The sequence below is a fragment of the Clytia hemisphaerica genome, unplaced genomic scaffold, assembly GCF_902728285.1.
Source record: "Clytia hemisphaerica strain Z4C2 unplaced genomic scaffold, Clytia hemisphaerica genome assembly, whole genome shotgun sequence".
In the NCBI taxonomy this organism is placed as follows: Eukaryota; Metazoa; Cnidaria; class Hydrozoa; order Leptothecata; family Clytiidae; genus Clytia; species Clytia hemisphaerica.
Window position 1 is genome coordinate 1,435,213 of NW_027104146.1, and position 12,721 is coordinate 1,447,933.

A 12,721-nucleotide genomic window follows, 5' to 3' on the forward strand; every position below is an offset into this window, starting at 1 on the left:
AAGTTTCTTACTATTTTCCATCAAAAACAACCAAAAACATTGCTACTTCCCAAAGCTGGAGACCAAAACAAATTATCTTCCAAGATTATGACGCCCTTTTGGATCTATTGTTATGGCCATCTAAAATGGTGGAAAGAGTTGCGGAAAGACAGGGGCGCCCCCTAGCTTCGAGGTTGGTAACGCCAAAACGCCCAATATGATCTTCCAACAAAAGGCGAGCTAGTTACCGTGAGAGTTACGCCATACACTCCACCGCAGCGCACAACGAACGGTGTTTTAGGGAATATCAATAATTATAAGAATATCTAATGTGCTTAAATTCAGTAAACTTTGAGTGCTTCATTGAAGCTTAAGAAGATAAGAAGATAAAAAATGCGCTGGATAATTTTCATTGTAACAGTTTGGTCAATCATTGCTGAAAGTTTGAAAAAGTTTTTCCGACGCAAAAAAAAAATTCAGCCAATTAAAAGCACAGTGTGCTTATATTTACTATGTTTGCTACATCGTCTAGGCTAAAAAAAGTGCGAAAAGACACGAACGTCATTTTTTAATGAGTGTTGTTATGATTTTTTAGATCGCGGTCGCGTACAGGAACTCGGCAAATGTTCCTAACTGATTTTCACTGTTAAATCTCTGTTGACAACAAGTTTGTTTTCTATGATTTGCGATTATGCTAATTAAATGAATTTGGAGGCTCGGTAAAATAATTGCCGAATTGCTGTCCCATGTTTTGTCAGACTGTCCCAAGTGAGATCCCTTGACGGTACAAATCCACTTTGTAGTCATTGCATTCTCAGGCAAAGTTATGATGCCTAAAGCACTGTCTGAAATTATTTTTTTATTTGGATTATTAGTTATCAGTGCTCAATTTCTGTTTGGTGGAAAAGCTTCCAACTTCCCAACAGAAAAAGTACACGTTTTTTTTTATAAGAACAAACTATATAAGAACAAGGCTTCGAGGCCCAAAAATTTAAGAACATTCTAAGAACATTCTAAGGCTATGGAGACTTAAAAACATGCATTTTCTTAAGAAATTACATCAAAATGCTCAAAAAATGCTGAAAATAAGAACATTTTAAGAACATTTTTAGGCTTCAAATCCAAAAAACTAAGAACATCCGAAGGCTTCGAAAATTTTTGACGTTCTTATAAAAAAAAAAACGTGTACTGTCACAAAGGATTGTAATAAAAAAATTTCGAGATGTTTTTACTTTATCATTTAAATATATAAAATTTGTACAAAATTTGCTTCAGCCAAATATTTTTATGCTTGAAAATAGTTTATAAATTTTGTTGGATAATTTTGTGGTGGTAAAGATCAGAAAAACATAACATGAAGTCAAGTCAAAATACTCTCAAATACTCAAACATGTTTATGTATAATTTTACTTTTTACCTACTTCCCAACCCAAAATCTACCTATCATACTCAATTGAGGCCCAAAGTGAGCAGAAAATTTTTTCTACGAATAGTAATAGCCAAAATAAAGCATATACAGTACAAAAAGTTCATAGGCTATAGGCTAAAGACTGAGGCCGGGATAATTGAAAATTCCCCCAAACTATGAGTGATTATAAACGTTCCATGTTTGGAAGAGGCTTTTTCTTGAAATCCAATAAAAGTTCCAACATAAATCCAATCTCTTTTTCCTATTTTTTGCTGGTAAAAAGAAAGGGAGTCTCACTGTTTTCTTACCAAATATCTGCGAATGCCGCCTAAAAACGAAAGCGAAAGTAGTTTTTGTCCCTACAAGCTGCGCACGGCAGCGCAGCGAGCGGCTCCAGAATTTGGCTATTTCGTTACCGCCTGTATTTCAAAATCAGTATAAAAATCCGAAAATTTTATTTCTTTTAATTACTTAGGTAAAAGGATCGATAGAACTTGAACATTACTCATAAATTCACATGCAGAATTTCAACTGAGTGTATACTTTTGAATCACTTTTGTCGCTCCAGTAATTTTTTTTTATGACTTGAAAAAAATAGTATGCCAAAGTTGAGAGTCCGTTTCATAAGAATATCATAATTTGAATCCCATACTCTCTAAATTATTTCATACTTTTGACTCAAAATTGAGAAATATTGTCATGATATAGATAGAAGACTTGAGAAGAGTAGATCTACAAATATCTTTTCAATGCGAGCACAAAATCATAACTTGATTCGGGGGGAAATTGGTTCGTTTTTTTTTGAGGTCGCTCGACTTTTTTAGTCAGAGCACTTGTTATACATTTTTGGAAAGCTAAGGGGTAGGGGAATCAAAATAACTTGGGTGCCAATTTTGTTTCAGACACTTTGGTGTGATTTTCGGACAAATACCACGGTCTCAGCCAAAAATCATAGGGTCAAAAATTAATGAATATTTTAGCTTGAGAAAACGGAGACCTGTTGTATATTTTTGGAAAGCTCTCAAAAAATTAAGATTAGTGATATATTGCGAGTATAGGTGATTTCTTTACCTAACTCGAGATATTAATCCTTAAAAACAGTGTTTTTCAGTGTTTTTCAGCCAGAAACAGCTGTTTTGTCCAGTTTTTGCGCTTTCGGAAGCTCAATATCTCGAGTTAGGTACTGAAATCACCTATACTCGTAATATATCACTAATCTTAATTTTTTGAGAGCCAAATTTAGTTTTTTCGTCCATCCGCCAAATTAAATTCCCTCTGAAAAAACTTTTTTGGCCATCCGCCAAATTAAATTCCCGCCAGAATTTCTTCCTTTAAGGTAGCTAAAAACTAATTTTACTTTCGATTAATAAAAGTGACATTTATACTCCTGGAGAATCGGAAGAACAAAGCTTTTTTCAGGCGGAAAGAAAAAAGTAAAAAATTTGTGCAATGAGGTCAAAATACGTTAGCAAGAAATAAAGTGAAGGGTGTAAATAGCTTTCAAAAGTCCAAGCGATTTTCAAACACTGAAGTGATTAACATCGCTTTAATTACTGTAAATCTTTCAAATTATAAAACATTGATTCAAGTCCAACTTCACTGTTTAAGGATAAAGAGCCTCCGACATATATACATTATCTTGGTAGCAAAATTTAAAAATTGTTTGAAAAGTATATAGAGCAAACGTATCGTGAAACAATTTTCAACACTGAAGTGATAAACATCGCTCTAATTCTTTGAAATATTCTGTAAAAATATGAAATTAATTGGTAGAATCTAATTTTACTTTCGAGTAATAAAAGCAAGATTTATTGACCTGAAGGACAGGAAAAAAATAGGCCATTTCAAACGGAAAAAAATGCAGAATTCGAACTAGTTTAGCAATATTCAACACTGAAGTGATTGAAATCCCTGTAATTGTTTTAAATGTTTTAAATCATGAATTATTGATTCAAGTCCAACTTCACCTTTAAGGACAAAAAACGTCAATTATCTAAACCATTATCTTGGTAGCAAGATTTAAAAAATTGTTAATTGCCAGAATCTAGTTATACTTTCGAGTAATAAAAGCGAGCTTTATCGACCTGAAGGATCGGAAAAATAATCTATTTCAAATGAAAAGAAAAATGTAGAAATCTTGTGCAATGGAATCAAAGTATTGTAGTAATATTTAAGAAACGGTTTGGAAAGCACATAGAGAAACGTATTGTGAAACAATGTTCAACACTGAAGTGATTAACATTGATCTACTTGTTTTAAACATTTTGTAAAACTATAATATAAATAGCTGGAATCTAATTCTACCTTCCATTAATAAAAGTGACAATTATAAATCTGGAGAATCGGTAGAACCAAGCTTTTTCAGACAAAGATTAAAAAAAATTAAAAGAAATAAAGTGAAAGTTGTAAATAGCTTTCGTAAGTTCAAGAAATTTTCAACACTGAAGTGATTAACATCGCTGTAATTATTGTAAATATTTCAATTATAAAATATTAATTCAAGTCATATTTCACCTTTAAGGATAAAAAGCGTTCGTTATCTATACCATCATCTTGGTAGCAAGATTTAAAAAATTGTTTGAAAAGTTTATAGAGCAAACGTATGGTGAAGCGATTTTCAACACTGAAGTGATTAACATTGGTTTAATTATTTCAAATATTCTGTAAAACTATAAAAATAATTACCAGAATCTAGTTATACTTTCAAGTAATAAAAGCAAGGTTTAATGACCTGAAGGATCGGAATAAATAAGCTATTTCAAATGAAAAGAAAAATGCAGAAATTTTATGCAATGAAATCAAAGTATTGTTGCAATATTTAAGAAATGAGTTGGAAGGCACATAGATCAAACATATATTGTGAAGCAATATTCAACAGTGAAGTGATTAACATTACTCTAATTGTTTTAAATATTTTTTTAAACTATATTATTAATAGCTAGAATCTAATTTTAATTTCCATTAATAAAAGTGACATTTTTACCCCTGGAGAATCGGTAAAACAAAGCTTTTTCAGACAAAAAAAAATGTGTCAATGTTGTGCAATGTTATCAAAATATGTTTGCAAGATTTAAAAAAATAAAGTGAAAGGTGTAAAAAGTTTTCGTAAGTTCAAACGATTTTCAACACTGAGGTGATTAACATCTCTGGAATTGTTGTATATGTTTCAAATGATAAAATATCAATTTAAGTTCAACTTAACCTTTAAGGATAAAAAAGTTTAAAATCTATATCATTATCATGGTAGCAAGATTTAAAAAATTGTTTAAAAAGTATATAGAGCAAACGTATTGTGAAGCAACTTTCAACACTGAAGTGATTAACATAGCCTGGATATCCAAGCTCAAAATTTTAGAAAAAACAAAATTTACCTCAACATACAAAGTTCTAAAATTATAGAGCTTGGTCTCCCTAGAGAATGAAAGTGAATACCCATGTTTCCTAGCCAACCCAGGGCAGCAAAACAGAAATTAATAAAAAGCAGTCTTACAAGATCTAAAACTATTTAAAACATCCAAAGATTACACCAAAGTCCATAAAAAGGTTTGCATGCATTATCATGACCAACCATGTTTTCTTGGAAAATGAACTTGCCTCTGTTTTCTTCTTTTTCATGTTTTCATGTAACAGAAAGTCCTATCTTCACTAGCAACTGGAGGACCATCCTATTTTTGCTTTAGAATTGCTCAACGCCGTGTAGATTGGCCCTTACGGTTTTAGCGAAGTGAGCGCAAGCAAGCGGACTGCATTCTCTTAAAGAGAATGCAAATCGCTCTAGGGAGACCAGGCTGTAAACCAGAACATAAAATATCAAAAACTAGACTGTGAAATAGTTTACAGCCTGGATATCCAGGCTATGATTAACATTGCTCTAATTGTATTAAATATTTTGTAAAACTTTAATAATAATAGCTAGAATCTAATTCTACTTTTCTTTAATAAAAGTGACAATTATAGATCTGGAAATTTGGTAGAACAAAGCTTTTTCAGACGAAGATTTAAAAAAGAATTAAAAGAATAAAAGTTAAAGGTGTAAAAAGCTTTCGTAAGTTCAAGCAGTTTTCAATACTGAAGTGATTAACATCGCTGTAATTATTGCAGGGTTGCCACGCCTGCTGAAAATGTCTGGAATTTAGCAAAAGTCTGGAAATGTCTGGAAAGTCTGGAAAAAGTCTGGAAATAGCATACCTGTGTGGAAAAAGTCTGGAAATAGAGAAACATAATACTGTAATGTCTTATCAGCAAAGACATTTGCAAAATGTTAGATCAGATAGAAATACGATGGATGTATACAAACCCAATAGAATCAGAGAGTTTGATATCATAAGCCACCCCTATTATAGATTATACTTGATTTCGACGCCTCTTTTTACTCAAATTAATGATAAAAGAAGGTTTACGACAATGCTGAAGTGGACTGTGGCATATTAAGCAAAATGAAGCTCAACCCATCAAATGCCATCACTTTCAAATAACTTTCAAATTTCAAATGCAGGAACACAACCCCAACTAATAAAACAGAAGGTGGGAGAAGGAGTGGTGGTTGCAGCGCACCTAGGTCCAAACCTACATACTGGTTCGGGACCACAAAAATCGAGAAATCTCAAATGATGGTAACGGCATTAAGTTAATTGGAAAGTGGAACTAAGCAGGTGAACAAATGTTGATTTTTCGTGTCCGTCTATATTCAAAATGTTTCAAAATTCCGGAGCTATTAAGTGGTGGGACGGGTAAAACAATCTCTCGATATTATTTCGGTATATATGCCCCATACTAACAGGAAACTGATCAACATTTTACTGGTACACTGACTCAGTTGTTAAGTTATATAAGTTTGTGTAGACAACACATTGAAAAATTAATAGAATTTCAATTGTGAAGAAAAAGCTGGAGAAAGTAAATAGAAGGAGGATATCAACCGCAATGATGATAACTTTAAAAAGATCAAACGATAATCGTCTCTCAGACAGCATTATTTTAACTGTAATACTTTGATAAATAGAGGTTTGTTTTTTGATGAAAGTACATTTAATACTCTCCAATCGTAGTGGAGTGCACCAGAGTGTTTGATGTTTGAATTGAACGTGTCCCTGAAAAAAAAGAACCTAAGTGATAATCATGCCCTTTGCTTTGGCCATGCCAGTGTCAAATTTATGAGGTCCCACCAAAGTTTACCTAACCCATTTATGGTTATAAAGATTGTTGCCAAATTATTACTGAATCCAAACTTTTGAGGTTTATTCGGATACTTGATTGATTTTATTGGAATGGAGTTCTCTTTGGCTCATTTCGACGAGATTTATTCACATTCAGTAAAATTGTAGCAAAATTTGATGCATTCCAAAACGTGTAGTAAATTTGCAGTATACGTAATCTTGCTATCTATATTATATCTCTCTCCTCACTTGTGAACTCGCAAACTGCATATGACAAGATGGGGGGTTCCCTGCTAAAGACTGTGCAAATTTTTATGGGCCGAAGACTGATGGAGCTTACTCCCGGGGGGGGTACTAGGATTGATGGGTGTCGGGTATGTGCGTGCCAGACCTCTGGACCCTTACCCTTAGAGAGACTGAATTTTGGTGAAAAGGTGACCCTTAGAGAGACTCAGTGTAGAAAAACCCAACCCTTAGAGAGACTTTTTCACAAAAAATTTCTATCATGGGCCAAAGAAATTCGATTTTTAAAAGAATTTCTCCAATTTTCGAAAAATTTCTCTAATTTTTGAAAAATTTTCTCACTTTTTTTAAAAATGTTCTCACTTTTTTGACTTTTCACTTTTCTTTGACCCGAGTTTGTGAAAAAACCGACCCTTAGAGAGACTGATTTTGACTTTTGTTGTTTTGGTAACCCTTAGAGAGACTTTGGGAGGGTGAAAAACCCTACCCTTAAGGCACGCACATACCCAGCACCCATTTTTGCCTAAGTACCCCCCCCGGGAGCTTACTACAACTTCAAATTACCGTATTGAATGTTTTTCTCGTTAAAGGATGAAATATTAACTAAGACAGCTGTGCAAATTGTTTTCTCGTTAACCCTTTAAGTACCAGGACCTTTATTTAAGAGTTTGTTTCTCACTCTTTAAACTCTTTGGGTAGCTTAGAGTAATAATAACCTTTGACTTCGTGCGCATGCGCGGTTAGACCTGACAGGATTGAAGGAGAGGGTTGCAGTTATGAAACTTACAATTAACTCTCTAGAGGACAAAATTTATTATCATATCCGAATTTGTTGAATGATGTTGACACCGGTATGGAAAGGGTGAAAAAGATGAACTAGAATGTTTTTCTCGTTAAAGGATTATGTCTGAAAAATGCGAGGAAATGAAATTAATAGTAAATTATGCAATTTAGTTTTTACTTAAACACTCTTTGACAAAAGAACGACAAAACAAGTTCCCTTATATTACGCAACACTCTGTACAGGCGTGTGACCAGGAATTGTAGGTGACACAAAATAATTGAAATCTTGGCTGGACGACTATACTATGCAAAGCAAGAGACTCTATCGGATTTAGATTTGTAGTGAGTCTGCCCAGGGTGGATGATTCACTTATCCAGGCAACATGGGTGTTACACGTGACTATTCTCTGTATTCTGGGTATAAATATGAGTCGATCACTTGACCAAAGCATCACTACTTTTGAAGGAGTTCTGAAGACTCGCACATTAGCTGATACATCTACCACCTCAAAAAGTAAGTCACATTACATATCTCTTTTTACGCAACATGTTCCTCTATTTTTTCAACAGTGTCCTCTTACTGAGCTACTTTGAAACCAACGAGTTTGAAGCAAGTTTCAACCTTTTAATCATCTATACCAAAGTCGATAGTTGTTGCAAAAAAGATTGACCTTCCACACCATCATCCGTAAACACAATAATGGGGGATTGGTACGAGTTTACCAGGAAGGGATGACATCAGAAATATCTGTCTAAGAGAATCAATGCAGCAACTTCAGATAGTAATGAGATTAATTAGTGTGGTCAATCCTACCTGGTAAACTACAACCCAGTCTACACATAGTAACGGCAAAATTCAAAAAAAATCTTTCGCAATGTGGTTCTAGAATGGACATGACCTCATTCAATGTTGGCGCTCTGATTTTCAACAAAGAACTTCCTTTTGTCGTGGAAGTTGATTGTGACATTGATGATCACAAATTCTCCATTCGTGGCAAAGGTGTTGGCAATGCTGAGAAAGGATTGATGGTTGGCAAATATGTTGTCTCCGAAGGTGAATTGCCATGCTCATGGTCAGCAATCACTCATAATTTCCAATACGGACAAGTGTAAGTAGAGCTTTATTTTAATTGTACCACAACTCTAGTGTCAGGTCCTTCACAATGTGAGCAAAATTGACTTGCTTAAACTTTAATTTGATCTAGATGGAATTTAAAGCTCGTTGGTTAGAGTAGGACCTATCCTTTTCATTTTGGGTGCTTTGGTTTAAATGTTAGCACAGAAAGAGTTTAAATACGTAATGTAATACACAATGTGTAAAACAAATCTTGGAAAGTTTCTCATTTACAAACGCCGATGGTGCATTATGACAAAAGAATTATGTGTTTAAAAAAGACTTTTCAAGGTCACTTAGACTCGATCGAAAATGTCAATCGTAAATTTTAAATTTTCTCTTCCCCACGTATTTAGTTGTTTCACCCGTTACCCAAAAGATATACCTGATCACGTCAAAAGTCTGTTCCCAGAGGGTTACGTCCAAACACGACACAGTCATTTCGTCGATGATGGAGAATATACGTCCGTACACACGTTAACGTACGAAAACGGAGTGATTTACAACCGCGTCAAAGTTAACGGTGGTGGTTTTAAACCCGATGGTAATGTTTTTGGTAAACGTCTTCGGGAAGTGGAACCTGATATCTGTTCTGTCTATTTCCCGGGAAAAGATGGATACAACTGTGAATTTATCAAGGTACTGAAATTTCGACAATTCTATTCTTATACTTTCAGGAAAATGTTTTTTATCTGTGCAGTATGACTGACAATAATAATTCAGTTTCATTTGAATGTTTCAGAAGAGAATAGACTGTCATGATCTCTAAGAGGTTTTTTTCTAAATAAGTTCTGAGTTGAGAAATCTAGCTAGTCCAGTGGTGCAAAAAAAATGCATTTTTTTAACCAGTAGCGTGGTGGGTCGATTAAAATTCGGGCAAATTATTTTATAAGATTTAGATTTTGGCGCCCCCTATGAAAAGAAAATATATATTTTTTTAAATTGCGCGAGCGAAGTGAGCACGAAAACTTTGAGTATTTTCTTTCGTTTTGACCGAAAAATGCCATATCTAAGGTATAAAAGAGCAAAAGGGCGCCGAAATTAGTAATCAGAGGCGTCTTTTTGCACCCTAAGAAATTCGGCCGCTGGGAGAGGGCTCCCCCTGTCACCACGCTACTGTTTACAACATGCGTTTAGTCAAAGTTTAAGATTGGAGCATAATAAGAGCTGAAACTTGTACATGTAGTCATCATAATCTGGTTTATATCCTTATCTTTCACAGCTTTCGGAGACGGTAGATGGCGATTATCAAGCAATCCGTATTGACCAAGTGATCAGACCTCTTTCTGACGGACCCTCCCTTCCAATGACCAAGCAATATCATCATTACAAATTCGAATATAGTAAGGATGCCAACGACACAAGGGAACATATCATCATGAAGGAACAGGTTCATGCTAGTCACCATACCTCTAAATAATGAGACTTTAATAATAGTTGATTGTCATTAATTATATGATATTAAAGTTTTATATATCTATTATATAATCTGTTTGACTCATACTTAATTTTCATAGTTGAAATAAATTTTATATATTTTGCACATGATTTACCCCTCAAAAACCATTCCACCGTCAATTTTATCTATCCAAAATTTTGAGAGATGATTGGAAACATGATATTCTGAATTTGTACTAAAGTTCCTTTAACTATTGTACGTAAAAATCTGAAAAAAGGGTGTTTTTAAAAACACCCGGTATAGGCCATTCCAGGGTCAAAGGGAATCATGGGTAATCAGATATGATGATAGTAATTGTATTCTTTTAGTATTTGAACTGATTTTGACCCGTCGCTACATCTCTAAGCTAACATTTGTACTCAAACAATAATGAAAAGGCAAAATGGGGTTCACATTACTTTATTAAAGTGGTCTTGGTTATAAATCATTTCATAATCGCCCCTTCTTTAAACGCCCCGTCGAATGAACGCTTCTTCTAAAAAAAACTAATATTCTTAGATGTACTAATACACCCATGTCTCGATTCTCGAGTAGGTGTTGAGTACATAGATTTATAAAGCCGGAAGGGCTAGATGTTGTGCTTATGCTGAAAAGTGCGCCGAGAATAGGTAGAAAATCCTTCCTAGAACACGTGACATTACAAAAGAATTTTAGCGCTTGACTAATCAGAAGCTTCGCTGGTTTTTGAAAACAATAGCAGCAATATTTTTTGCGAAGTTCACTTTTTTTTGCCAGGAAGAGCTTAGATTACTCCATCTCACTCCTTCGGGCTTTACAGTAATCTGTGGTTGAGCACCCAGGGATTTTATAGAAGATAATTTTTATTTGTGATGAAACTATAAATAAAAAAGATAAACAGTCTTCAAAACATTCGTAGTTAGAATTGTACTGTACAGGGTTGCCACGCCTGCCAAAAATGTCTGGAATTTAGCAAAAGTCTGGAAATAGCATACCTGTCTGGAAAAAGTCTGGAAATAGAGAAACATAATACTGTTTTCACTGTTTTCACTGTTAACTTTATTATCATTGTTAAAGACAACCTTAAAATTTTGGTTTTGGCACGTTTTTTTACTTGTATATACTTTGTCACTTATAAAAAAGTCTGGAAAATATTGGTGTTTTTTACCTAAAGTCTGGAAAAATTTGGCGATTTCAAGCAAAAATATCTGGAAAAAATTGAGCCTTTTGGGCAAAAGTCTGGAATTTTGAAAGTTTCCTACCCGTGGCAACCCTGTATTGTAAATATTTCAAATTATATAATATTAATTCAAGTCCAACTTCACCTTTAAGGATAAAAAGCGTTCGTTATCTATACCATTATCTTGGTAGCAAGATTTAAAAAATTGTTTGAAAAGTATATAGAGCAAACGTATTATGAAGCGATTTTCAACACTGAAGTGATTAACATTGATCTAATTATTTTAAATATTCTGTAAATCTATAAAACTAATTGCAAGAATCAAGTTATACTTTCGAGTAATAAAAGCAAGCTTTAATGACCTGAAGGATCGGAAAAATAAGCTATTTCAAATGAAAAGAAAAATGTAGAAATGTCAAGCAATGGAATCAAAGTATTGTTGCAATATTTAAGAAATGATTTGGAAGGCATATAGAAAAAACGTATTGTGAAGCAATTTTCAACAGTGATTAACATTGCTCTGATTGCATTAAATATTTTGTAAAACTATAATATTAATAGCTACAATCTAATTCTACTTTCCATTAATAAAAGTGACAATTATAAATCAGGAGGATTGGTATAACAAAGCTTTTTCAGACGAAGATTTAAAAAAGCTGAAAAGAAATAAAGTGAAAGGTGTAAATTGCTTTTGTAAGTTCAAGCAATTTCAACAATGAAGTGATTAATTTTCCTGTAATTGTTGTAAATATTTCAAAATAAAAAAATATTAATTCAAGTCCAACTTCACCTTTAAGGACAAAAAGCGTTCGTTATCTATACCATTATCTTGGTAGCAAGATTTAAAATTTGTTTGAAAAGTATATAAAGCAAACGTATTGTAAAGCAATTTCAACAATGAAGTGATTAACATTGGTCTAATTATTTTAAATATTCTGTAAAACTTTAATAATAATAGCTAGAATCTAATTCTACTTTCCTTTAATAAAAGTGACAATTATACATCTGGAAAATTGGTAGAACAAAGCTTTTTCAGGCGAAGATTTGAAAAAGATTTAAAGAATAAAAGTTAAAGGGGTAAAAAGCTTTCGTAAGTTCAAGCATTTTTCAACACTGAAGTGATTAACATCGCTGTAATTATTGTAAATATTTCAAATTATATAATATTAATTCAAGTCCAACTTCACCTTTAAGGATAAAAAGCGTTCGTTATCTATACCATTATCTTGGTAGCAAGATTTAAAAAATTGTTTGAAAAGTATATAAAGCAAACGTATTGTGAAGCGATTTCCAACACTGAAGTGATTAACATTGGTCTAATTATTTTAAATATTCTGTAAAACTATAAAACTAATTGTCAGAATCTAGTTATACTTTCGAGTAATAAAAGTGACAATTATAAATCTGGAGAATCGGTAGAACCAAACTTTTTCAGACAAAT

At 33.3% G+C, this 12,721-nt stretch overlaps 1 protein-coding gene across 1 annotated transcript; it reads left to right on the forward strand.

Moving 5' to 3' along the window:
- Nucleotides 1–7,995: 7,995 nt before the first annotated feature.
- On the forward strand, nucleotides 7,996–10,226 carry LOC136813894 (green fluorescent protein-like). Its single transcript, XM_067070392.1, has 4 exons — nucleotides 7,996–8,083; nucleotides 8,457–8,678; nucleotides 9,040–9,322; nucleotides 9,906–10,226. Exons 2-4 carry the CDS (start codon nucleotides 8,458–8,460, stop codon nucleotides 10,101–10,103), a joined length of 702 nt encoding a protein of 233 aa, XP_066926493.1. The 5' UTR covers nucleotides 7,996–8,083; nucleotide 8,457; the 3' UTR covers nucleotides 10,104–10,226.
- The last annotated feature ends 2,495 nt before the right edge of the window (nucleotides 10,227–12,721 follow it).